We start from the raw sequence: 27,273 nt of genomic DNA, 5'->3' as shown, positions 1-27,273 counted from the left end.
TACACTGTGGTATGTGCTCTTTGTCATGACCTGCATATCAGAGGTTTTACTGGTGGGCTATTAAGTCAATAGGCCCCAAGCAGAAGTCCTATGCTAGGAAGTGATAAACATCTTACAGGTAATTTAGCTTGCTTACATGGGCAAACTGTATAGATACATCATAAAAGTATAATATATCCACAGTGGTGGCAATGAAAGACATTGTTATTCCATTATATATAGAAGTGTAAGAAAATCAGAATATTTTCCTACTACAGAAAAAGCTTTAAAGTACATTTTCCCGTTAGTGTACTTTCAATGCAAATACATAGTTTAATAACATTGCTCAAAAGTAAGATTTGTGTGCATTGCATTGTGCTATGCATATCTAGAGCGAATAAATATAATATGAAAATGCAAAATAAATGTATAGATTTCCTTCTAAAACTACAGATGTAATAAAATTGTTTTGCTTATGTAGAAGTTTCTAAATATATATATGTTTATTCATTTTTTTCTATACAGGCCTTTATAATAAAATCAATATTTTATAATTTATCAAATCAGTTTTTTTTTTTTTCAGATTACCCCAAGCTTTATCAGTAAAGCTTTAGCATTTGAATCTCAACTAACAAATACCTGAAATCTTGATGCCACATGGCAAACTTCTGAAACCGTAACTGTTGTGTCTACTGACAGCATACATTCACTATTAGCAATGAACTAAAAAGTTACCTCAGGACTGAGGTATAATATCCATCCAGTTTCATCATTTGGTCTTTTGGAGTAAATATTGTAGAATACAGTGTCTTTTATAAGAACTGCTGTGGCACGCAAGATAAAAGACACAAATAAATTCATATGGATGTAGTTTCTTGTGCAATGAAGTTTTCTGTAGGAAGAAAATATATCAGTCCTCTGGAATATATTTAATTAAAGCAATAACACCAACAACTAAATACTGTTGTAGTCATATTGCTGCCATTAATGGATTTTAATTAGCAATTATCTTTGTAAGGCTTATTATTATAAAATATATATATATATATATCAGAAGTTAAATAATAAACTCAAATATATCAAAACAAGAATGTGCATACTGTGGTCTATAATTTAAAAATGCATGCAAATTTGTACTAACCTGAGCAAAGAAAGTGTAAGGAGAGCTAATACAAGTGAGATGAGAGAAAAATAATATCCTATAGTGTACAACAGCTGTAGTGTGGTAAGTAATTTATGTTCTTCTTCCTAGGAAAAAAAAAGAAAGATAATATATCTATACAATATGTGCAGGCAGGTAAGCAGGGCATGAAGATAGCTCAGAAACCTTTGAGTCAAACTTTGTGTTACAGCACAGCCAGGTCGGGTTTCTGGTGTCAGTTCCCTGCACGTCCTCATGAAATCGTTGCAGGAAAGACACAAATGGAGAACAGCCTTAGTTTCTTTTCAAATCTGAATGCACTCAAGGTCTCGTTTCCAGAATGATCTTGCACAAACACCATTTTGAGTCTTAATTACAGCTAGTCATTGCCATGACTACATGGAACAAAATGGATCCTACTGGTTTAATAATTGCAGAGTTAACTGACTCCACCTGTGCAATCAAATGCAATTATTATTTGTGTGGCCTGGGGACACAGCCACATAACAGTCCTGTGTGCACAGTTTTCAGAGTCAGCTGTGTCTGAGTCATTGAAATAGACGGATCCCAGGACTGGATGGAAGGATGGAAGGATACAGGCTCTTTAGGAAGGACAGACAGAGGAGGCGAGGAAGGGGCGTTGCCCTCTATGTCAATGAGCTGCTGGAGTGTATACAGCTCTGCCTGGGGTTAGATGAGGAGCTGACAGAGAGGTGATGGGACAGGATTAAAGGGATAGCAGGGATAGGGAATGTTACAGGGGAGTGTGCTAAATGCCACCTGACCAAGAAGACCAAGCAGATGAGGCCCTCTATAGCCAGATAGAAGGAGCCTCACATTCTCAAGCCCTTTTCCTCACACATGACTTCAAAAACCACAGTATCTGTTGGAGGGACGGCACAGCAGGGCATATCCAGGAGGTTCCTGAAATGCATTGATGACAACTTCCTTCTTCAAGTGATAGAGGAGCCGATGAGGAGAGATGTTATGCTGGACCTCATTCTCACCAACGAAGAAGGACTGGTGGGGAATTTGAAACTCAAGGGCAGCCTCAGCTGCAGAGATCATGTATTTGTGAAGTTTTGCATTCAGAAGACATCAAGGAGGGAGCACAGCAAAGTTGGTACTTTAGGAGAGCAGACTTTGGCCTGTTCAGGGACCTGCTTAGTAGCATACCATGGGACAAAGCCCTGGAAGGAAGAGGGGCCCAAGAAAGCCGGTTAATATTCAAGGATTACCTCCTCCAAACTCAGGAGAGATGTATCCCAGCAAAGAGGAAGTTGGGGAAAAACACCAGGAGGCCTGTGTGGGGAAACAAGGAGCTCCTGATCAAACTCAAGTGGAAAGAGGATGCCTACAGAGGGTGGAAGCAAGGACAGATACCCTGGAAGGGATACAGAGATATTGCCTGGGCAGCCAGGGATCAGGTTAGGAAAGCCAAAGCCCTTTTAGAATTAAATTTGGCCAGAGACATCAAGGGCTCTATAGGTACTATAGGGTTCTAAGGGTTCTATAGGTACACTGTTGATAAAAGGAAGACTAGGGAAATTGTGAGTCCTCTCTGGAAGGAAATGGGAGGCCCAGTCACCCAGGATATGGAGAAGGCTGAGATACTTACTGACTTTTTTGCCTCAGTCTTCACTGACAAGAGCTCCAGCTACATGGCCCAGGCCCCAGAAGGCAAAGCCAGGGACTGGAAGAATGCTGAACTGCCCACTGTAAGAGAAGATCAGGTTTGAGACCAGCTAAGGAACCTAAAGGTGCACAAGTCCATGGGACCTGATGAGATGCATCCACAGGTCCTGAGGGAACTGGCAGATGTAGTTGCTACGTCACTCTCCATCATATTTGAGAAGTTGTGTCAGTCTAGTGAAGTTCTGACTGACTAGAAGAGGGAAAACATAACCTCTATTTTTAAAAAGGGAAAAAATGAAGAACCTGGGAACTAGGGTCCAGGCTGGATGGGGCTTTGAGCAATCTGGTCGAGTAGAAGGTGTCCCTGCCGATGGCAGGGGGGGATAGAGTTAAATGATCCTTAAGGTCCCTTCCAATCCAAACCATTCTATGATTCTATGATTCTATGCCATGAGCAAGACCTCAGAGGAAGAAGGGAAGCGCTTCCATTGATATTTGTTCCTGCTATATTTTTTTCTTTGTGTATCTGCCTCCCATATGTTCATTTTGCTTTTCTAGTTCAAGAAAAGCTTCTCTACAGTGGGAACATGGAGATGCAGAATATGTTATTTTCATAATCCATATCTGCCCTACAAAGATTTTCTTGGAACTTGTCTCTTTTCCTTAGTGATTTTGCTGTTTCCTATATGAACTACCTACTTGTTCAGCCAGAGATTTTAGCACTCTCTTCCTGCCAGTTAGTTGTCTCTGATGAATTTATGCTAATGAGTACTATCTGGATAGCAGAGTGAGCTGTGCCTGCTGGTAGAAACTCTCTTGGAGGGAGTGCAAGTGCCCAGGAAGAGCAATGTGGGTGCATGGCCATACTCAGCTCTATGAAAAGATTCAAACAGGCAAGAACATAATAAAGAGGGTGAGTTATCACCTTGGATATGACATTTTTTCAAAACCAAAGTATATCAAATCAAGGTGAATAATCCATTGTGGGTGGATACTAGCTCTGGTATGTTGGTATGTTATGCTTAACATCCACATTTAGGATTGGTTGGAAAGCTTTCAGAGAAACCTCACACATGATGACTTAACGTGGTACTTTTCTGCCCACAAGTTACAATCCAGAACAGTCAATAGAGAATGGAAAGCCCTCAGTACTCTTGGGATTTTATTGTACTTAAATAAACTGTGAGGTTGGAAATCCATATACTCACTATAGTTTACTAAAATCTTGGTAACACATGAGGATCCTGAAATAGCAGTTCTTAATAAAGTAATCAACAAATAATATGATCAATAAATTCTTAATGAATAATATAGTCAGTAAATTAATAAAAAATTTAAGTGCTCACCAAACAAAGTAACAAAAGGTGAATTATAAAGCATTCCACAGTAATAGTGCTCATCTAAGAGACTTTATTTTGACATCAGTAAAGCTGAACTCTATGGCAAAAGAAGTTACAAGAAACTGAAATGAGGTAAACTATATACTTTATTGTTATCTGAAATTCTGCTGCATTCATTGCACATCATTGCATGGGTGCGCAAGCAGGCAGCAGGATTGACCCCTGGGTTCCTGTTTGAACTCTTCTTTGTTTAAAACATAACATGAAAACTGAAAGCGAGCATACACAGTTGCAAAGTGTTTTCTCATGGAGAACATGCAGCCAGGCTTCTTTGCAAACAGAGAGGTAGCAAGGATGATTCCCAGCTTCAAAACCCAAAGCTGATTAGTAAATATTTAAATTTTATCTTCAGTACTAAGAGCTGAGTATTGTCAAGGTATTTATACTATGCTTTATATTCAGCCCGGGAGAGTAATTTCCCATTCTGGCAAAGTCCAGTGCTGGGGCTATATGCTGTATCAGGCAGGATGGAATCTGTGTTATGTTAAATCCTCCAGTCTGCTGCTAGCTAGATTATGAGGTGAAATTCCAGGCAAATGGAAAATAAGGGTTTGCTTTTCACACTTTTTCAGTTGAAAGGACCAGTTAACGGCTCGTTAAGTACAGAAAAGCTCAGGAGGCCGTGGGGAATGAAGCTGTCTGACTTTGGCAGAACAGGGGTCCTCTGAGATTAAGCTATTTGCTAGGAAAGTTGTAGGGTTCTTTTCTTTTCTTTTCTTTTCTTTTCTTTTCTTTTCTTTTCTTTTCTTTTCTTTTCTTTTCTTTTCTTTTCTTTTCTTTTCTTTTCTTTTCTTTTCTTTTCTTTTCTTTTCTTTTCTTTTCTTTTCTTTTCTTTTCTTCTTTTCTTTTCTTTTCTTTTCTTTCCTTTCCTTTCCTTTCCTTTCCTTTCCTTTCCTTTCCTTTCCTTTCCTTTCCTTTCCTTTCCTTTCCTTTCCTTTCTTTCCTTTCCTTTCCTTCCTTCCCTTCCCTTCCCTTCCCTCCCCTTCCCTTCCTTCCTTCCCTTCCCTTCCCTTCCTTCCCTCCCTTCCTTCCCTTCCCTTCCTTTCTTTCTTTTCTTTTCTTTTCTTTTCTTTTCTTTTCTTTTCTTTTCTTTTCTTTTCTTTTCTTTTCTTTTCTTTTCTTTTTCTTTTTCTTTTTCTTTTCTTTTTCTTTTCTTTTCTTTTTCTTTCCTTTCCTTTCCTTCCTTCCCTTCCTCCTTCCCTTCCCTTCCCTTCCTTCCCTTCCCTTCCCTTCCCTTCCCTTCCCTTCCCTTCCCTTCCCTTCCTTCCCTTCCCTTCCCTTCCCTTCCTTCCCTTCCCTTCCCTTCCCTTCCTTCCCTTCCCTTCCCTTCCCTTCCCTTCCCTTCCCTTCCCTTCCCTTCCCTTCCCTTCCCTTCCCTTCCCTTCCCTTCCCTTCCCTTCCCTTCCCTTCCTTCCCTTCCCTTCCCTTCCCTTCCCTTCCTTCCCTTCCCTTCCCTTCCCTTCCCTTCCCTTCCCTTCCTTCCCTTCCCTTCCCTTCCCTTCCCTTCCCTTCCTTCCCTTCCCTTCCCTTCCCTTCCCTTCCCTTCCTTCTTCCTTCCCTTCCCTTCCCTTCCCTTCCCTTCCCTTCCCTTCCCTTCCCTTCCCTTCCCTTCCCTTCCCTTCCCTTCCTTCCCTTCCCTTCCCTTCCCTTCCCTTCCCTTCCCTTCCTTCCCTTCCCTTCCCTTCCCTTCCCTTCCCTTCCCTTCCCTTCCCTTCCCTTCCCTTCCCTTCCCTTCCCTTCCCTTCCTTCCCTTCCCTTCCCTTCCCTTCCCTTCCCTTCCCCTTCCCTTCCCTTCCCTTCCCTTCCCTTCCCTTCCCTTCCCTTCCCTTCCCTTCCCTTCCCTTCCCTTCCTTCCCTTCCCTTCCCTTCCCTTCCCTTCCCTTCCCTTCCCTTCCCTTCCTTCCCTTCCCTTCCCTTCCTTCTTCCCTTCCCTTCCCTTCCCTCTTCCCTTCCCTTCCCTTCCCTTCCCTCCCCTCCCCTCCCCTCCCTTCCCTCCCCTTCCCTCCCCTCCCTCTCCCCTCCCCTCCCCTCCCCTCCCCTCCCCTCCCCTCCCCTCCCCTCCCCTCCCTCTCCCCTCCCCTCCCCTCCCCTCCCCTCCCCTCCCCTCCCCTCCCTCTCCTCCCCTCCCCTCCCCTCCCCTCTCCTCTCCTCTCCTCTCCTCTCCTCTCCTCTCCTCTCCTCTCCTCTCCTCTCCTCTCCTCTCCTCTCCTCTCCTCTCCTCTCCTCTCCTCTCCTCTCCTGCCTCTGCCCTGCCCCTGCCCTGCCCTGCCCTGCCCTGCCCTGCCCTGCCCTGCCCTGCCCCGCCCTGCCCTTTTTCCTCTCAGTATTATTAGGAGGAATTCAGTACATGTGAACAGTGGACTGAACCAAAAATAATTTCTTTCATCTAAAGCAGGAATCCTCCTCCTTAATCTTTCTTCTTTTGCTTCTTCTAAGCAGGTTTCCTATTTGGTAATCTAAATGAAATATGAATATCTTTTGCAGGTATTCAATAGAAACATTTTATCAGTTGTTCAAGAAGGGATTAAGAAGATTAAAGTATTAAACCATAATATAAAACATCATACTTACTTTTTTTCTGAAATGATTTTCCTCAGAACATTCCGAACTGTCACGCCAAATGTCTGTGGAGTTTTCCTTTGTTTGCCAAATTCCTTCATCCAAGCAGACTCTGTATACATTTCCCGCACTTCCTGAAAGTAAACAGAGGTTTAGTCTGAAAGGTCAAAATAAAGATATCATTTTTCATGCACATTTTAAGGATTTCTCCCTCATACCATAGCAATAGTTCCTGCAAAAAAAAAAAAAAAAAAACCAAAAACAAAACACCAAAAACACCCACATCTTCTATTTTGTTTTTGACAATATATTTTTCGTATTTACACAGAAGAAAATTGGACCATAATATAGCAAAAATCAGTTCCCAGTATATACTCACTCTTTACAAAAAACATGGTTACTCCATCCAAAAGATAAGCCCACGTTTCATTTTAATTCTTTTTCCTCACTATGTTCCTAAGTTCCGTCAACATTGCCTATGCTGTGCTGCAAAAATTATAGGAAGAAGACTGTGGTTTGACTAGGGAATTATCTTTCTTTTGAATTTCAAAGCACCTGTGGTTGATGTTTTATTTATATGCTTTGGGACCCTATCAGCAGGTGGAGCTTTCTTGGCTTTTAGTGCATTGTAGTTTATACTAAACTAGAATTTGCCCATAACATCAGAAAAATGGTATGGAGATTCTGGCTGATGTTTGTTTTTCAGTGTCTCCTGATTTTTTCCATGTTTTCTCTCTTAGCCTCTTGACCTCATCTTAAGATTGTCCTCAACAGATGCCTTCCTAAATCATTAGATGATTTCTAATCAGACTTGAGCTTTTTCATTCATTCTTGAATTCACAAGTGTTTAATTATAAATATAATAAATATATATAAAATGTGTTGGAGCAACCACCAGAATATCTCATTTTACTTAGAATAACTGGAACTGAGAGAACTATTTTTAGAGCACACATTGTTCTTACAGAGCAGGAGCTCTGTGGGAGGACTGCTGCCCATGCCCAGTGTAGTTCGTGTGGTCTAACAAGTAGTGGAGTTAAAACAGGTTCCCCAGGCAGAAAATGGCTTCTCCACTTTTACTGGCAATCTGGCACACTGCACAGAGAGGAAGGTTTTCTTAAAGGACCTGATTTATACAAGGTGTTTTTTTGTTTTGTTGTTGTTGTTTGTTTTTGTTTTTGTTTTTAATAATAATAATAAAAAAAGAAATACAGGCCAGAGGAGAAGAGTGTCCCAGTCTAGGACAAAAAAAAAAAAAGGGATCCTGGAATTCCAGATAAGGTCAGGTCAGGTCAGGAGGAATCTTAGGGTCTAGTCTTAGTTCTAGACTATTCTAATTTTCTAGTGCTCAAACTTGACAATGATGACAAAACACAAAAAATCTACCTCAAACTTCCAAGGATTTCTGGTCCAAGTCCAGCTAAGTCCCACACACCTGTGCCTTGGAAAGGGGACCAGCAATGCAAATAGGGACCACTAGAAAGAGCAGCCACACAGAAATCCTAGGACAGGCAGCAGGGCTATCTCAATGCCTCTTTTCCTAAGGTATGTAGGCATGGATGAAAATGCATCTCCAAGGTATTCCCTATTGTGATCACAGTGAAAAGCATCATGATCTGGTGCAATGTCTTACATCTTGCTTTTGCAGAAATTCAGACAGAAAAAGAGGAGGGAAAGAAAACAAACAAACAACAACAACAACAACAACAACAAAGGAGTCTATTACATGGAGGGAAGGAAGATGTTTGTTATTATATTTGTTATGAACAGTTGAATTTGTTCCAAACAATTGGCAGAAGCAGATGTTTGGTAGAATAGATAGAGGCTGGTCATCTTTCAGCTTAGCAGCCACAAAAAAGACAAATGATGAAATTCCATATCAAACCTACCTGGAGAAAAGATAGGATAGGCACACAATGGTAGTCTCCCATAAACTAAAGGACTCACCCACAACTGGTTCTTTTAAGTGGTATTGCAAATGTGACTAATGTGGGAAAAAAATGTTGTTTTTGCAGAGTTACATTGTATAGAGGGAAGGAATGTGGTATTGAGATATGCTTGCAGTGATAAGAAAGCTTAACAGACAACTTTGTAAAATGCAGACAACCAGAATCCTTAGAACAATTAGGCAGAAATCACTGTGTAAGAAACATTACCACCTCAATGAGTCTGTGAAGCACCGGATAGATTGTGAACCTGGATTACCCACTCAGTGGGGAAACAGGGGAGGGTCCTGGTTGTCGAGAAAAAAGGTATATAAACTGTGTTATGGAACTAGTAGGTGCGCTCCTGTTTGTGGGATGCCCGCCATTGCAATCACGAATAAAAAAGCTACTTCACTGAGATCCTGGCCTGAGCCTAAGTTATTGGCTACAGAGTGTTTCTCACACTAAGAAAGCCACAAGTAGCTAGCTAAGAAACACGGTGTAGCAGGAGTCAGAATCACTAGGCTATGCTGGTAGGAATGCCTTTTACTTTCTTTTGTAGAAAGGGAAGGTTGTTTGTGTTTGGATAGCTTTGGTCCTACAAATATTATTACTTTTCCCTTCTTGAAAGTCTCCCTGATCTGCTCCAGCCAGGACAATGCAGCTTTGAAAACCCTTTTGTTCAGCACACCGTTCGCTGGTGGCACAGTACATTGTACTGGGGGGGCTGACTGCTCAGATAGATACCTTTGTCTGGCTATTCCAATTTGTGTGAGAGCTTCATCTTGGGTGTCAGTGGGGATCCCAGAAGCTGAACCCTAAATATGTTACTGCCAATCAAGGCCTGGCAGTACAGTTATATGTTCTTGGAAATTTTGCTTTGTAGCAGACAATACAGAGCTGTAACGAGCACAGATGGAGAAAAAGGGTAAAAAATTGAACAGTAACAGTAATTCCGTGTCTCGAATAAGAAAAGAGTTGAAAAGAGGTGAGACATGACAGCCCTCAGACATTTCAAAGGACACTAGGACAAAATAGACCAGAACCATCTGTCCTATGTCTGGATTCACAGCATAAACTCCAAGAAAAGTTACTACATTCACATTACCATTTTCCAACCATGGCAAATATGAAGGACAAGGAACAGAGACATTTCCTGGGGGTGAGTAAGGCCAGCAAACAAACTGATCAAATGTTCCATTGCAGTGTATTCCTGGGGAGAAAAGCAAATAGATGTTTAAAAAAAAAAAAAAAAAAAAGTTTAGACAATGGATAATCATGAAAAACATTGAATACTGAGTAACCTGCAATCACATGGGTTCATTCTGTGTGGAGTGGATACCAATCCCATCATATAGAGATCCATCATATAGAGATCCATGATTCCTTTCCTTTCCTTTCCTTTCCTTTCCTTTCCTTTCCTTTCCTTTCCTTTCCTTTCCTTTTCCTTTCCTTTCCTTTCCTTTCCTTTCCTTTCCTTTCCTTTCCTTTCCTTTCCTTTCCTTTCCTTTCCTTTCCTTTCCTTTCCTTTCCTTTCCTTTCCTTTCCTTTCCTTTCCTTTCCTTTCCTTTCCTTTCCTTTCCTTTCCTTTCCTTTCCTTTCCTTTCCTTTCCTTCCTTTCCTTTCCTTTCCTTTCCTTTCCTTTCCTTTCCTTTCCTTTCCTTTCCTTTCCTTTTCCTTTCCTTTCCTTTCCTTTCCTTTCCTTTCCTTTTCCTTTCCTTTCCTTTCCTTTCCTTTCCTTTCCTTTCCTTTCCTTTCCTTTTCCTTTCCTTTCCTTCCTTTCCTTTCCTTTCCTTTTCCTTTCCTTTCCTTTCCTTTCCTTTCCTTTCCTTTCCTTTCCTTTCCTTTCCTTTCCTTTCCTTTCCTTTCCTTTCCTTTCCTTTCCTTTCCTTTCCTTTCCTTTCCTTTCCTTTCCTTTCCTTTCCTTTCCTTTCCTTTCCTTTCCTTCCTTTCCTTTCCTTTCCTTTCCTTTCCTTTCCTTTCCCACTTTCATTGGCACATGATCTACTTCTGTGCATTGAATTGCACTAGTTAGCAGCAGCAGATTTTTTGCAGTAAATAAAATTTTAGAAAAGATATCTAAAAACTAACAGATTGGGCAATGAGAAAAGTAAAACTAGGTATTTCCAAGGCTTCTTCTCAGAGATGGAGAGAAGTGAATAAATTTGATTCTGTCCTATTTAAAAATGGGGTCATATTTCTTTAGTACAAGCTTTAAGCCCAAAGCCCAGATCAACAAAACAGGTACAGAGCTTGTAGCTGTTGCTGGTAAGCAATACACTATCATTAGCTGTGTGCCTACTTGCTAATCTTTCATCAGTGGAGCATTTTCTGCCCCCAAGTGGTATGAAAGCAGAATCAAATTATTGATGGAGATCAGGGTCAGAAATGGGAATGGGGTCTTGCTTTGCTTTCCAGCCATCGAGGCTTCACGTCACATGCCAAGGCAATTAGCTCATGGTGTGACAGCTGCCAGGAACAGTAACTGCCTCGAGCAGATCAGCGATGAAGCCTGGAGAGCATAAGAATTAGTTACTTTTAGCATCCTGCCATGCCAAGCCAAGCTGCTCATTTTCAGCAACTCCTAATTCACTTGAAAGAAGATAAAAGCTTCTATATTATGTGTGATCACTAAAAACAGTTTCCTTGACTCTCCAATTTTATCTTTTTTTTCCTCTTTTCAAAGGCTTGGGTATGTTAGACGTTTCAATATTTTGGGAAAAAACATAAAGAAATCTAAAAATATAAAGTGTTGTATAATTCAGGCTTACATACCTATCAGGTTTTCTTTCTGCTCTTTTAAATTCTTTGCTTTGGATCAATTTTCAGCTTCAAGGCATTTTGAATTATGGAAAATAAACACATTGATCTTAATCAGACCCCATGTTCTGGCCAATACAGTTGTGGACTGTATTGCAGCTTTCTGTTACTAGCAAAGTGCTTGTAATATTGTCCTGGAGTCTCCCAATACAGCTGATGGGCTGAGGTAGCCACCAAGCAATACCCATGAGTGTATCACTTGCACAGAGGATCAGAAAGTTGCCTATAGATGCTGAGTGCAAAACACAGAACACAGATACACTCCAAATCTTTTCTTGGTGACTGCAGTCATCACTATCCCAGCTGCCTCTTGAACTTCTCCAACTAGCAGACAGAGCCTGTGTCATCCTCTCCTGAAGACAAACACCTGGCTGAACAGAACTTATACTTTTAGTGTAAAATAATCACAGATTATGAGCTCCCCTTTTGCTAAAGAGCATAAATCTTAGAGCACACACTCAGAGGTAGGAGACATGGACTAAGGCCCTCCCTCTGCCACTTTTCAGGAGAAGACACTGTCCTCTGAAGCTATTCTGCTCTTGAGCCAAGAATCCAAGTTACAGAGTTGGGAGAATATATAAGGAACTGTAAGCTAAAGGTTACAGGTGCCAGGTGAACATGGGGCAACCTGGTTACTGTGCCTTAGTTTACTAACCTAATTACATTATTGCAAAAAGCATAAGCAGTCCTGTGAGAAGAGAGCAGGCCCCAGGTGCCTTGCCTAGGTAAAAAACAGACTATGCCTTACCTCATTTGTTTTGTGTTTTTGTCTACCATGGCTCAGTTTCTAAATGAGAAATGGGAGTCATCCCGTTTTCCCTTGATGACCTGTTGTCTTATGGCTATTACAGTTTCCAGGAATATGGGTTTGACTTTCCTTCAGGCTGAAAAGGGGAGTGAACATAGGTTTCCTTCATCTAAAGGATGTGTTTTGTCCCAATAATGGGTAGCAGCCATTTCTTGACTGTGTATTCTGTGACTTATCATAATGGTAGCTCAGGACCAGCTGTTCAGTAGTTCATTTCAGTATATGATCTGGTTTTATATATAGAAACCTAATATATTTCAGGACAAAGACAGCCATTAACTTCATGACTGCATGTCTGTGGGTCTAGTTATGGCTGACTGTTTACATTTAGAATTTATAAAGAGGCACTCACTTGGGCAAAGCAAGTAAAATAATCTGAATATTTGCATATTCAGCAATGTTACTTAACACATTTCTTTGTTGTTCTGCTTGTTTCCTTACCAGCATCTACAGTTGATTCCTGTAGCATTTTCAAGCATTCTTGTTTATATTTGTTCCATCCAGTAGTTGTTTTTTCCAGCAGAGATGCTTTGGCCTGTGAGTAAGAACACCTTGCATGAGGAAAATAAGATCCTTGTGGTGTTTAAGTGAGCTAGTTTCCTTCCATTCTAACAAATTTAAGAACAGAGGAGAGGAGGGGGGAGGAGAATGGAGACAAGTTAGGTAAGCAGGGAGAAAAAGACCTTCCTGGGAGCCTAGGAGAGTCTTACTGAAATTTCATCAATTTTTTTTGCCTGAGCAAGAAATGTATTGCCATGGTACTCTGTTACCACAGAAACCATGACCACCAAAAAAAAAAGGCAATTAATTCCTCCACTGTAGAAAATGTGTGCTGATCTTCAAAACTTTTTCAGTCTTTCCAAGCCTTTTACAATCATTTTATGCCAAAGTCAGCTAACTGTTCTCATGTAGGTTTCTCATTTATGTTTCTGTTTTTGCTAGATTAATTTATGAATCTGATTGATAACAGTTTTGAGGACTGTTTATTTTTACAGCTTTTAAAAAGATAATCAACCTTACTTGAGTACTTCAGTAATAATTTGAATAAAAGTATAATAAACAAACAATAATATTTAGCTGCTATCTATTCTGCAACGCATTCTGTGCTCCACCTGAGCACTTCAACAGACACTTCTTCCTCCAACACCTGCAACTGTGCTATAGACACTTTTATTTTCCTAAGCATTTTGAAAAACACTCAATCATTCATCTTAATTATCTTATCCTCTTTGCCTGGAGATGGTACAGTTTTACTGTCTCCTCTGAAAAGTTAGATTTCTGGAGAATATAATCTGGAATAACTGCTTTGATGTGGTTTGCTTAAAGAGAATAGAAAGAGGAGCACTTCAAAAACAATTTATCTTTTACTGTTGTAGTGTAGTATAGGCTCAACTTTGGATTTATTCAGTTTGGTGACAGTGAATTCTGCACTTGCCCCTCTAGTGCCTGGAAAATCAACCCTCCTGCAAAGTCAAGAGCCGTTCTTGGCTGCTCCTTTCCCTAAATGAGCACTTTGATGTACAAATCCTGGTGGGCTGCATGAGGGAGCACAGTTTCATTTATATGGACAGCATTGAAGCTGCTGAAACACATAAAATAATAAAATTGTAGAATCATTTAGATTGGAAAAGACCCAGTAGATCATCAGGTCCACCCACCACCTAACACTACCAAGTCCACCATTAAACCATATCCCTGAGTGTCACATCCATACATCTCTTAAATACCTCCAAGGATGGCAAATCTACCACTTCCTTAGGCAGCCTGTTCCACCTGACATCTAATTAAGATTTCCCTGGTGCAACTTGAGGCGGTTGTCTTGCATTCTGTCACTTGTCACCTGAGAAAAGAAACCAGCCCCTACCTTGCTACAGCCTCCTTTCAAGCCCTTGTAGAGAGAGATGAGGTCTCCTCTCAGCCTCCTCTTCTCAAGACTAACCAACTCTAGTTCTCTCAGCTACTCCTCATATGTCTTGTTTTCCAGTCCCTTCACCAGCTTCATTGCTCTTCTCTGAACACATTCCAGCAACTCAGTGGGTTCCGTGTAGCGAGTGGCCCAAATCTGAACACAATACTTGAGATGTGGTCTCAAAATGTGGATAGTGGGCTAAGTACAAGTTTTCTAAAAAGCAATTATCTTTATACCAAACAATACTTTTTAGCTCACCAGGGAAAATCCACTTCCTTTTGTCTGGACTACCCCCTTTTTGGAAACTGCCTTTCACATCTGTGCAATTGTACTGGGCTTGTCTGAGCTAGGTGATGTGCCAAGGACTGGCACCTGTACCTTATTCTTTGAAGCTAAGTTTGTTGGAAAATAAATAAAATTGTATTTATTTACTTTCAAACAAGAACATTGGTGAATATTAGCTACTTATTATATGAGACCACACCCTATGCATATTTTTGCTATGTAAGATGTTGCCTGCTCCCTGCTCTGTTTTGAGACTCTCAGCTAATTTCCAGACACTGTGCTTTAAATTCCAGGGAGTAGAAAGACTATAATTATTCTTCAGTTGATGGGCTTGTAAGATAAGGAGAGAATATTTACATCAGCTATGAGAAAGGAATGCATGTTTCCAAAATAAAAATCTTGACATTTCCATCATGTGGGTCTCAAAATGCTGAAAGCATGGGGAGATTCTTTATACACTCCTGGGTCAGTGAACCTCATTCGAAGAGGCAAAGAGAAGATGACGCACTTGTAGAAAAGACTGCTTGATTTAAGAGATAGCACTTCTGTTTCTAATAAACAAATGCATTAAACAGCTAAGGAAACACAGAAAAAGCCATATAGTGGCTACCTGGCTGCTTGTTTGGTTCCATTACTGGGGAAAGAGCTGAGAAGCTGGCATGAAGAAACTCAGTTAATAAGATGGAGGAGCAGATTAGGCATAAATGCAGTTTCATTTCCCTTCCTAATTGTCATTCTCTGCAAAACAATAAGCAGAGTCAGATATCCAATACCTGGTCACTACTGATGTAAATGTCTGTGAGATGCTTGGTTTTCTGCCATAAGACTTTCTGATAAAAGTAAATAAATTAAGGGAAATTAAGGAGGTGAGACACCTTGATGTCCTGTCTCTGTTTAGCTAAGTGAAAAGGATTCAACAAAAATATCGAAGAGACAGGAAAAAGATACAGATTTTGTATCTTATATTTGTGTCTTTAATATTCTTCAGAAAGGAGTGCAGGTTCTCTCAGAAAGAGGAATATCTACAGCCTGAGTCAATGTGAGGAGTACAGCAATAACTGCTGTGATCATAGGGACTTTTCCTGCTTTCACCATGTGTGAAGACCTAGTTCTGTGGGTGTGTTCTAAAAAGAGATGACACATCACTCTGCATCTGAAATGGGTCTGTGATTAGAGATCCCACTGAGGTTTGATTATGATTTAAATTTTGTGCTACTCTGCTACCAAAACTTAGATGCATGCTCTCAAGCTTTCAGGTAAATTTACAGTGATCTCACATTCTGACAACATGCAGCTAAACATGGCTTTTTGTCTCAGTTTTACATTTCAGTTGACATTAAGGCACTCTAGCATTTAAACAGAACTTTAAGCTCAGAAGAAATTAAATACCAAAGTCCAAGACAGAAGCTCAGAAAGTCTGTGACCTTTTGACCTAAACTGGACATTTCTTCACTTCAGAGTGTCTGAAGATTTGCTGGTAACATATAAACCACATTAGTCCTAAATGCTTGCACCAAAGTTCACTGGCACTGAAATTTGATCAGACTTTCCTGGAAGGGTCTTTAAGTACATTTAGTTCACTCAGAGCACACAAGGTGCACAAAGTTGACACAGCTGTTTAAAAATAAGCAGAGAACACTGCATGAAGCTCTTGTCTAAGAGGTGGATTAAAATAATAAACCTCCAAGGTTGCAAATAGACTGATTTAAATCTGTTTTTTTTTTTTTTTTTTTTTTCATAACTGACTACATTTTAGTCAGGATTTCACCTTTTAAATTTCTTATACTAAGCTAACAATAAAATGAAATGGTTCTGTTTATTTGGACAATGCTATTATGGTTAGAAAAAAACAAAATTCTGGAATGAATTAGAAATAATGTAAGAGTTTAAATGTTTGTTCATTCTTTCATCCATCATCCTGATTTACTCTGATTGATAATTTCCTATCTATAGAGGTGTTTGCTAGAACATGTGGATATAGTGCTATATGACTATTGTTAACTTTATTGTTAAATATAAAAAAATTACACATTTCTTTACATGACCTGTTGTAAACAAGTTACAGGAAACACGACAATAAAGTAACTCACAGTGATTTATAGTCTTGTAAAACTTTGATTTCACAAAACTCATTAGAAGATTTTCTTGTTAATATTGATGGCACCAGCACTAAGGTCAAGACGTGCTATGGATTCAAGGCTTCTCAAAAAACTGGGAGATGCTTCAGTTCTATTCTCATTTATATGAAAGAAGCTCTAGATTCAATTATCCAAAAGCAATAAGAATATTTTCTACTAAAAGAAAATAAATATCAGAATATGTGTCTCCTGGTAATTTTTTCAGGATAAAAAAGGAAAAGGAGCAAAATAAGAGTCTTTACAGCACTTACACATGCAAATAGATTTCCTGTGGAGTTAGGTGTAGGACAGGTGGATAGAAATAACTTACTACTTTCAGTTTAAAGTAAACCTATCAATTGTGCTGATTTTCTTGTATAGTTATTTCATATAAATTTACCCTAAATTTATATATTAGTTTTATTCAGACAAATTGGAATTTACTACAACACCTTAAGACTTTTTGTTTTAAAGTTACTGAACTAATGGAACACATTAATGAACATGAAAATGAGAAAAAAAAAAAAGAAAAAGAAAAAGAAAATTTCCTTTAAGTGACTTACATTGAGATATTATCATTAAATACTGAAAGTTCTTAAAATTTTTAGACAATATAGATGAAGAAACATGCTTTTAAGTTTTTATAGATCTATAAGAAAAAGAAGTGAACAGTTTGCTAAAGCTCTACAAGAAATAAAAGTAAATATTGTATATAGTTTTTTCTAGCCTTCTTAAGAAGCTGAGGTGCAGAACAATGCCAATAACCTTGGCTTGCATTGGAGATGTAACACTCACTCCTAATATATGTCTAAAAGGCTAAGCAGTAGCTCTATAAACAAAGCTAAGGTGACTTTAGAATACAAGTGGGAAAAATAGTAGAAAATAAACACATTTCAGAATGGAATTGATATCTGAGTCAAGCTGTAAAATAAAAATAATTTAATAGTGATCAATATTGTAATGAAAAGAAATTGTATAAACACAGGTAAACACAACTTATTCACTGTAAGAATCAACATTAATAGCAGAAATTTGTAATAAATTACCTATTCAGAATGAGTTACAATACAAAATTCTACAGCTTCTCAGTCAACATTCCTCATAACTCATTTTAACATTAATAGTTATATCAGAACTATTTTTGAAACAAACATGCAGTGAAGGTTAAAATGCTGTGTGATAGTTTTATACTGCTAATTATTAATTATTGAATTAGCTTACCTGTTTAATTAGAAATAATACCATGACAGAGCTGGCAGGTCCAGCAGATATTCTGGACCAGAGCCCCATGGTGGAGCAGAGATCAAAAAGTGTCATCATGACCATTCTAATAATTTTGTACCCAGTATGCTGCTATTTCCCTCTACTATAGATCAAATATATCACCCAGTCCTGTGAAAAAAGAAAAAAAAGAAAAAACAACACCAAAACAACAACAACAACAAAAAAAATATCTTCTTTTACTAGTGCAACTGTTTCAAGAATCTTCTTACAAACAAGCCTGGAAGTCTACAAGAATGTCTAAGCTTGAGGGACTCCAACTAAGTCTTGTATTTTTTATGATTAAAGGCACAGAGAATTTTCTCTAAACTTCACAGAATGTCTGCTTACTGCAGCTTGTCCCTTAGCCAATAAGAAGTCGCAAAACTATTAAAACATTAAAGGGCTGATCCTGTTCCCTTGAAACTTCATGGGAATTTTGCCAGTGGTTTTGCAAGAATGGAATACAGCTCCACGAATATATACATATATTTATACATACTTCATGAAACTATTAAAAGACTACCCAGAATGAAAAAAAACTGTAGGAAGGTTGCTGAATCAAGTTGGCTGATAGGCAGCTGCTCAATAATAGCTGTTTTAATAATTTCTGGTCATACTTCATCAAATATGTACAATCAGTACATATTTCTCAGGGAGAATCTAAATATACAAAACCTGATCTAACCAGCGTTTTAAGTTTTACTGCAGTTCTTGTAATATTCAAAGTTTTGTCACAATGTCAGCTGCAAGTTTTGAGAAGCTGCCAATGAATTTCAGCTTGAATTTTCAAAACATTTTTTGTAGCTTTTCTAGGTTTAGAGGAAAGCCTGAAAACATGAATAACTGTATATGATACGTAGACTCAGGAAACGAAAACAGTCCATTTGCAGTACAATAATTTTCATGTCTGGTTTATGCTTTGAGTTGACAGCATGGAGAGACAGGTAGGTGTTACCTTCTGCATTTCCAGAATTGCTATTGGTACAGGAGGATTCTCTGTACCTTTCCCAGAATTCATGGGCATCCCATGCAGCTGGGCAAGAAGGGGCAGAGATGTGCCACTAAGACCATAGAGCCAGTGGTAGCCAGTTTTCAACACTAGACATAGTCTATATCTAAACTCTGCAGTACAATCATTCAACCTGTCCAGCAGTCATGGAATCATAGAACCATAGAATCATAGAATGCGATCATAGATGGGATGCGCCTCTCTCAGAGAGGGGTGAGGATTTTTGCTCAGGAGTTGGCTGGGCTGATAGATAGGGCTTTAAACTAGAGTTGAAGGGGGAAGGGGATAGAACCAGGCACGCTGGTGACGAGCTAAGGGATGGTGTACTAGAATCAGAGGGACTGTGTCCTAGTGAGGCCCTTCGGTCGGATACACAAGGTGCTGCGTGTAGGGAGGCGCACCTGAAGTGCTTCTACACAAACGCACACAGTATGAGGAATTAAATGGATGAGCTGGAAGTCTTGGCCCAGTCCCACAGCTACGACATCATCGGCAAAAGCAAAACCTGGTGGGAGGAGTCCTGTGGCTGGTGTGTTGCAATAGATGGTTACAGGCTCTTCAGGAGGGACAGGCAGGGTAGGCGAGGTGGCGGGGTGGCGATGTATGTGAAGAATGGGCTGGACTGTGTGGAACTTCAAGTTGGCGATGGCAAAGTTGAGAGCCTCTGGGTAAGGATTAAGGGACAAACAAATAAAGGGGATGTCGTTGTGGGAGTCTATTACAGACCACTTGGCCAGGACGACAACGCTGATGAATTATTCTTTGCAGAACTAAGAGATGCCTCGAGATCGACTCCCCTTGTCCTTATGGGGGATTTCAACTTGACAGACGTCAACTGGGGTCACCACACGGCTGACACGAGCAAGTCCAGGAGGTTCATAAAGCACCTCAATGATAACTTCTTGGTGCAGGTGCTAAGAGAGCCAACCAATAAAGGTGCCCTCCTAGATCTGTTGCTGGAGAACAGAGAGGGTCTTGTGGGAGACGTGGCAACTGGCAGCCGTCTCGGTCATAATGACCATGAAGTGGTTGAGTTTAGAATTTATGGTGACAGAAGGAAAACTGTCACCAAAACTTCAACCCTGGATACGGGGAAAGCAGACTTCAGGCTGCTCAGGGAACTAGTCAGCAAGGTCCCCTGGGAAACTGCTTTTGAAGGCATTGGCGTCCATCAGTGCTGGTCGATCTTTAAGCACTGCCTCCTAAAAGCTCAAGATCAGGCAATTCCAAAATATCGGAAGTCAGGCAAGCGGGGCAGAAGGCCGGCCTGGCTGACCAGGGATCTTCTACTGGAGCTAAGGCGAAAAAAGAAAATGTACGGCTGCTGGAAGGAGGGTCAGGCGACGAGGAAGGAATAAAGGGATGCTGTTCCTGTTTGTAGGGAGAAAATTCGTGTGGCCAAAGCCCAACTAGAGTTGAAACCGGCCATGTCTGTGGGAGACAATAAAAAAGTTTTTTTTAGATATGTGAACAGAAAAAGGAGAACCAAAGAAAACATAGGTCTGCTACTAGATGGGGAAGGTCTCCTCACAGACAATGACATAGGCAAAGCAGAGACGTTTAGTGCCTTCTTTGCCTCTGTCTTCAACGCTGATGATGGGCTTCGGGACCCAGGGTACCCTGAGCTGGAGGACCATGATGGTGGGAATGACAAACTCCCAACCGACCCTGAACGTGTGCAGGATTTGCTGCTGCACCTGGATCCATACAAGTCCATGGGTCCGGATGGGATTCATCCCAGGGTGCTTAAAGAGCTGGCAGATGTCATTGTGGGACCTCTCAATTATTTTTGAACGATCTTGGGAATCTGGTGAGGAATCTGGTTCCCATTGGACTGGAAGCTGGCAAATGTTGTGCCAATTTTCAAGAAGGGTAAGAAAGAAGACCCTAGCAATTACAGGCCTGTCAGTCTCACGTCAGTGCCTGGTAAAATTATGGAGAGTATCATCCTTGAAGTTATTGAAGCGCACCTGAGGGACAATGCAGTCATTGGTCCCAGCCAACATGGGTTCATGAGGGGTAGGTCCTGCCTAACAAATTTGATTTCCTTTTATGATAAGATCACCCATCTAGTCGATCAAGGGAAACCAGCTGATGTGATCTTTTTGGACTTCAGCAAAGCTTTTGACACGGTTTCCCATAGGATCCTATTGGACAAAATGTCCAGCATACAGCTAAACAAAAACATCATACGATGGGTGAGCAATTGGCTGACGGGCAGGGCTCAAAGGGTTGTTGTAAATGGGGCCACATCTGGCTGGTGGATGGTCACTAGTGGGGTCCCTCAAGGCTCCATTTTAGGGCCAGTCCTCTTCAAAGTTTTTATAAATGATATGGATGTAGGACTAGAAGGTGTTCTGAGCAAATTTGCCAACGACACCAAACTTGGAGGAGTTGTGGACTCGGATGAGGGTGTAAAGGCCTTGCAGAGAGATCTGGACAGATTGGAGAGCTGGGCGATCACCAACCACATGAAGTTTAACAAAGGCAAGTGCCGGGTCCTGCACCTGTGACGGGGCAACCCTGGCTATACGTACAGACTGGGCGATGAGACGCTGGAGAGCAGCCCTGCAGAGAGGGGTCTGGGGGTTGTGGCTGACAGCAAGTTGAGTATGAGCCAGCAGTGTGCCCTGGCAGCCAGGAGGGCCAACCGTATCATGGGATGCATCGAGCACGGCATTGCTAGTTGGTCGAGGGAAGTGATTGTCCCGCTCTACTCTGTGCTGGTGAGGCCTCACCTCGAGTACTGTGTGCAGTTCTGGGCACCACAGTGCAAAAAGGACGTTAAACTGTTGGAGAGTGTCCAGAGGAGGGCGACAAAGATGGTGAAGAGCCTAGAGGGGAAGAGATATGAGGAACGGCTGAGGTCACTGGGCCTGTTCAGCCTGGAGAAGAGGAGGCTGAGGGGGGACCTCATCATGGTCTACAATTTCCTCACGAGGGGGAGTGGAGAGGCAGGTGACCTATTCTGTGTTATCACCAGTGACAGGACCCGCGGGAACGGTGTTAAGCTGAGGCAGGGGAAGTTTAGGCTTGACATCAGGAAGAGGTTCTTCACCGAGAGGGTGGTTGCACGCTGGAACAGGCTCCCCAGGGAAGTAGTCGCTGCACCGAGCCTGTCTGAATTTAAGAAGAGATTGGACTGTGCACTTAGTCACATGGTCTAAACTTTTGGGCAGACCTGTGCGGTGCCAGGAGTTGGACTTGATGATCCTTACGGGTCCCTTCCAACTGGGGATATTCTATGATTCTGTGATTTTATAGAACAGCTTAGGTAGAAGGAAACCAAACATTGTCCTGTTCCAACTCCCTGCCATGGGCAGGGATGCTACCCAAGGTTGGCTAAGGCCCCATCCAACCTGGCCTTAAACACCTCCAGGTATGGGGCATCCACAGCTTCCTTGGGATGCCTGATTCATTGCATTACCACCCTGAGTTAAGAATTTCCTCCAACATCTAATCTCCCCTCTTTTAGTTTAAAACCATTCCCCCTTGTCCTGTCACTGTCTGCCTAAGCAAAAAGTTTCTCTCCATCTTTTTTATAAGCCCGTTGTAAGTACTGAAAAACTGCAATGAGGTCTCCCCATAGCCTTCTCTTGTTCAACCACAGCTCTCTCAACCTTTCTTCATAGAAGAGATGTTATAGCCCTCTGAACATCTTCGTGGTCCTCCTCTGAGGACCTCCTCTGTGGCTTTAACAGATCCACATCCTTCTTGTGCTGGGGGCCCCAGGCCTGGATGCAGTATTCCAAGTGAGGTATCACAAGGGCAGAGTAAAGAGGTACAATCACTTCTGTTAACCTGCTGGTCACTGATCTTTTGATGCAGCCCGGGGTGCAGTTGTCCGTCTGGGCTGCAAGCGTGCACTGCTGGCTCATGTCAAGCTATTTATCCACCAGAACCACCAAATCCTTTTCAGTAGGGCTACTCACAATGAGTTCTTCTCCTAGTCTGTACTCATGATGGGGAATGCCCCAGCCCAGGAAAAGCACCTTCAACTTCATTAGGTTCAAATGGGCCCACTTCTCAAATTTGTCCAGGGCCATCTGAATGGCATCCCTTCTTTCCGTTGTGTTGACTGCACCACTCAGATTGGTGTCATATGCAAACTTTCTGAGGGTGCACTAGACCCCATTGTTTATGTCATTGATAAGGATATTAGATATTTGTCAGTAGTGGTGTGTCCTGACTCACTACCCACTCACATGCCCAAGGTTTTGTCTAGATGAATCAAGGGGTGGAAGGGCATGATGTGTAACTATATGCAATCTTTACATGAAACCTGGATGTGGTAGATAAGTGTGCTGGGACATGGAATGAGAAAGTGCTCTGGAGACAAACATTTCAGTATGGAAATGGACCCATCCTACTCTAGAGAGGCCTGGCAGCAAGGGCATTGACTGCTGTCACTATTGTGCCTGTGGCCAGGAATTGTTCTTCCGTGTATACAACCTCCCAAAGCCACACATAACAGTAATTGTAAGGACCAGGGAGATGCACCTCAAAACCCCCAGAGCAACTGCTCAGCTGTATATTGCTACAAGTGATAAATGCAAATTTTCTAATTGTTATGTAAGATCAACTACCTCTGCAGTAGGTTACAAACAGCAAACCCGAATAACGCTCTGGCATTGGAGCTCTTTTGAGACCACCATATATATCTCAATGTTAAAGAAATCATGAAGTCTACCTAGACCCTAAATGAGCAGATTCACAGGATCTTCTACAATACATCCTTGATATTTCTTAGGACCATGCAATACCTCCCATCTGCTCTACTGATAGCTGGTACCCAGCAGCTGGTGGTCTGTTTTCTGTTTTCAACTTCTAAAAGTTGTTTTTACCTACTCACCTTCTAAAATCATCATTTATGCTTGATCAAGCTTTGTGGTCTCTCTTTAGAGCTAAAAATACCCAAGGCTAGGTCAATGAAGGAGACCCACATTAAGGGGTCTTGTATCTCTTTTTTGCTCTTACACCAAGGTCCAGCTTCGTATCTCCTCCTGCTTTCCTCAACACCATCATTTATGGTTTTGCTGCTTTTGCATCTCTTGATACCTCTAACACCATCAGTTTCATTGGAGTGCTCTACTAAACCCCAAAATCATAATCCAGAATATGGTAAACAGGTGTCTTCCTCTCTTGTAGTGCTTATATGGTTTCCAGGTGACCTTTCAATGCAAGCAAGGGCATATACTAAACTCTGCTTTCAGCATCTTCCATCTTGACTACACCCTTCCCTCTTCTGTAGCACATAATGGCATTTTAGGAGACTTTCAGTACAAGGGAAGGGGATTTGTGGCAAGCGAAAAAAAGCTCTGTATTTGTCACATAATCATATCAATGGGTACTAAGAATGCAACAATATTCCTATTGTTCAAGTTGTCAGATACAGTGACTACAAAGGAATCTGTAAACAAGGCTCATAAAAAAGAGCAATTGTATGGATCAATTTTGTTTTAACAACATGCCTTCACTCCAGATGTAATTTTACAGTTGATCTAAAGACAAACTCTCTTTGGAAATGCCACTAATTAATCTAATTAATGAATGGTTAAGTGCTAATATTCAAGAGAGGAAGATACCTGACCAGCAATCTTGTTTACTTCCTCAAGCTTAATTTTTCATAAGTGAAAATAGGAACTCTGTAAAGCTGGGGAGTGGAAACATTCCTTCAATTTTTCTTAGGCCTTAGATGGGGCTACAAAACAACTAAGGAGGTCCTCAAGGTCCTTTGCTGAATGTGCATCACACCCATAATCATAAGGAAAGTGAAAATCCTGTGATAGGAAGAGTAAACAGATGACATAGGAGGCCATATATATACCTCTACCTGCAAATTTTAGGAGGACTAAGTACTGATGTTTTATGGGCTCATTATTTCCCCAACAGCTTCTTGTCTTAAAGATTAGAATGGGTTTCGTTAAAAGATACACACGACTTTTGTTAAAAGATACATGTCTGTTCTGCAGTATCACTTTCCCTTAGTGAATGTTTTTGACCTTACAGTCAAAGTGATAATTTACTTACACTCCTGCTCCTTCTGTTTTTTTTTTTGCATCACATATTTTTATAGTAATATTCATACACTGACACAGCAGGGACAGGTGGATTTGACCTGTTACTGTTCCTGTAGGTTGTGCATTGTTTTGCAGGGACCCTGTCCCTTGTTCCTTTTAGCACAAATGTTTTTTTACTATCTCATCACGCAACAATTGTTCCACAGAAGGTTTCACAAAATTTCTCACTCGTTTCATAAGAAAAAGTTTTAAATCCTTTGCATTATCAAATAGGCAGAAAAAGACACATCTCTAACATGTCAAGGTGGGAAATGATTCTTAGGTGAAGGAAAAAATAGCTGTTTCACAGAGTGAACAAACAGATGGGCAGACAAAATTAAGACAATACAGCCTTTTCTCTACTCTTTCACCTAACATTATCAAGGTTTCAATTATGTGTTCATGGAGGCAGACTGGCCAGTGCCCAGAATACTGTCCATAGCTAAAACGTGTAACTTATGACTTTCATTTGTAACTGGTAGAACTTCAGACAAGTCTGCTCACCTTCCCAGTGGTCTTGGAAAATGATGTAATGCTGTGAAATAGTCTAACTTAGCAACTGTTTTCATCTCTTTAAGAACTTCTTTAGATTCTTGATTGTATTCTATTTAATTCAATGTTCTGTGTAACAGGAGCATTTGGAATTGCAAGGTTAATTTTATTTATTTCGTAGGTGAGAAATGTAGAATCTTCATCAGTCTGACTCCACCTGCTGATCGAGGTAAATATGTGAATTTTTTTTCTGTAAATATTTTTTTTTCTGATTGTATATTGTTGTACTTCCTATGCTTTTGTGTTCTTTGTGTCTTTTCTCCTATGATTCATTGGCCAAACTATAATTTATCTCTTCCCCTCATATTTCTTTCACAAGATATTAGTGCCAGACAACACTGTCCTATATCCTTAATCTCTTCTGCCACATGATTTCTCCTTATGCCCATATCTCTGCTTTCTGTCTTAACTACTAAGCTGGTACACTTTGCTGAGAGGAAAAAAGGTTGGGATGGTAAACACAGGCAGGTGTTTCACCAGACAGACATATACATAGCTTTATAAAAGGTTGTTTCTAGAATAATTGATACTGCAGTCCTGAAGGATGCCAGTTTTAGTCCCTGGCACAGCAAGACAACAGAGAGCCTCAGCAGCATTTTCTCTCGGTCTTTTCTCTTTAGTTTTCTCTATTACAGCATTCAGTAGCAGTTACTGGTGTGAAGGGACAAGAAAAGTTGCCAAACCTTTCTGTACAGAACAGAACCAAGGGGATCACTGCATCCGCTTTAATAGCCCTGATGCCAACAACAGTAATGCTGTGCAATATATTTGGGAGACAGGAGATGACAAGTTCATTGACCGAAAGTTTCATGCTGGGATCTGGTATTCCTGTGAAGAGATTATAAATGGGGAAGGTGAGTAAAAATATGTACATTTACTTCAGAAATTAATCAGAGTTTTTTTTACTTATTTGGTGTCAGTTTCCTCTTTGCTGCAATATCATGTATGTATTTTAAAGGAAAAAGTATCCCTAAAAAGTTGCTCTACTCTGGAAAGGGGGATCTTAGAGAGTACTTTCTGTTCAATTCCAAAAAAAAAAAATCTAATATTTTCTGTAAAGAACTTTATGGTGACAGATTATAGTACAGATGAAAAACTTCATACACTTCTAGATAAAACAGCAAATTAAATGACTTTAACAGGGAAGTGTTTTATTCTTGCTGATGTTGTTACTCCTCTAGGCAAAAATGAACATATTTGTCTTGAATGATGTCACAGGAGCAACATTAAAAGCATAATATGCTTCTTTAAATATATATATATATATATATAAATGGATTTTCATTTGACCAATTAATTCTGTGAGACCTAAGTTTTTTCATGGATTTCCTCTTAAGCACAGGTATTTTCATTTTCTTACTGTGATCTCACCTTCAATAAAGGGAAGCAGAAGAAGGTTATTTTCACCTTGCTATAACACAGTTTGGAGACTCACTAATCATGAATGGAGGCATTTGACTGAGTTTCACTCTTACTATGTAAATACCAGTGGAATGAATGCAAATTGCCATAAAAGAGAACCTCGAGTTAATTTTGGATCTTTGTGTATGTGAATTGCTTAACTGGTTCAAGAAATAGTGTTTATATTGTAAATCCAAATCAGCACTAGATTTTTCTGATCAGTTCTGATCAGTTTAGCACTGGCGAAACTTCAGAGGAGTCATCAGCTATCTGTGCAACAAAATGAAAATATTTTAACAGTTGACATTCTAGAAGGACCAGTTCTGCCAGAAGATCTTGTACATCATGCAGTTTTAAGGGGGTAAATGTCATAGATCAGAGCAAAATACATCTACCAATGAAGACATCTTT

General features: G+C 40.5%; 1 protein-coding gene across 2 annotated transcripts in view; it reads right to left on the bottom strand.

Moving 5' to 3' along the window:
* The window catches only part of GLP2R (glucagon like peptide 2 receptor), a 54,740-nt gene extending 28,405 nt beyond the window's left edge, over positions 1–26,335 (bottom strand). The window contains exons 1-9 of one of the 2 annotated variants that reach the window (XM_066980333.1): positions 26,145–26,335; positions 17,800–17,869; positions 17,165–17,172; positions 15,072–15,078; positions 12,709–12,802; positions 9,748–9,852; positions 6,727–6,848; positions 1,121–1,227; positions 715–871 (exon numbers count right to left, since the gene is read on the bottom strand). In XM_066980333.1, coding sequence (XP_066836434.1) covers positions 715–871; positions 1,121–1,227; positions 6,727–6,848; positions 9,748–9,852; positions 12,709–12,802; positions 15,072–15,078; positions 17,165–17,172; positions 17,800–17,869; positions 26,145–26,335 — 861 coding nt within the window. Of the gene's footprint in view, positions 1–714; positions 872–1,120; positions 1,228–6,726; positions 6,849–9,747; positions 9,853–12,708; positions 12,803–15,071; positions 15,079–17,164; positions 17,173–17,799; positions 18,458–26,144 lie in introns of those variants that run through there. The other variant, XM_066980332.1, reaches the window with a different exon arrangement.
* Between the last annotated feature and the right edge of the window lie 938 nt (positions 26,336–27,273).

Source organism: Anser cygnoides, chromosome 19, assembly GCF_040182565.1.
Source record: "Anser cygnoides isolate HZ-2024a breed goose chromosome 19, Taihu_goose_T2T_genome, whole genome shotgun sequence".
In the NCBI taxonomy this organism is placed as follows: Eukaryota; Metazoa; Chordata; class Aves; order Anseriformes; family Anatidae; genus Anser; species Anser cygnoides.
The sequence above is the reverse complement of the archived record's forward strand: the minus strand, read 5'-3'. Positions and strand labels throughout refer to the sequence as shown.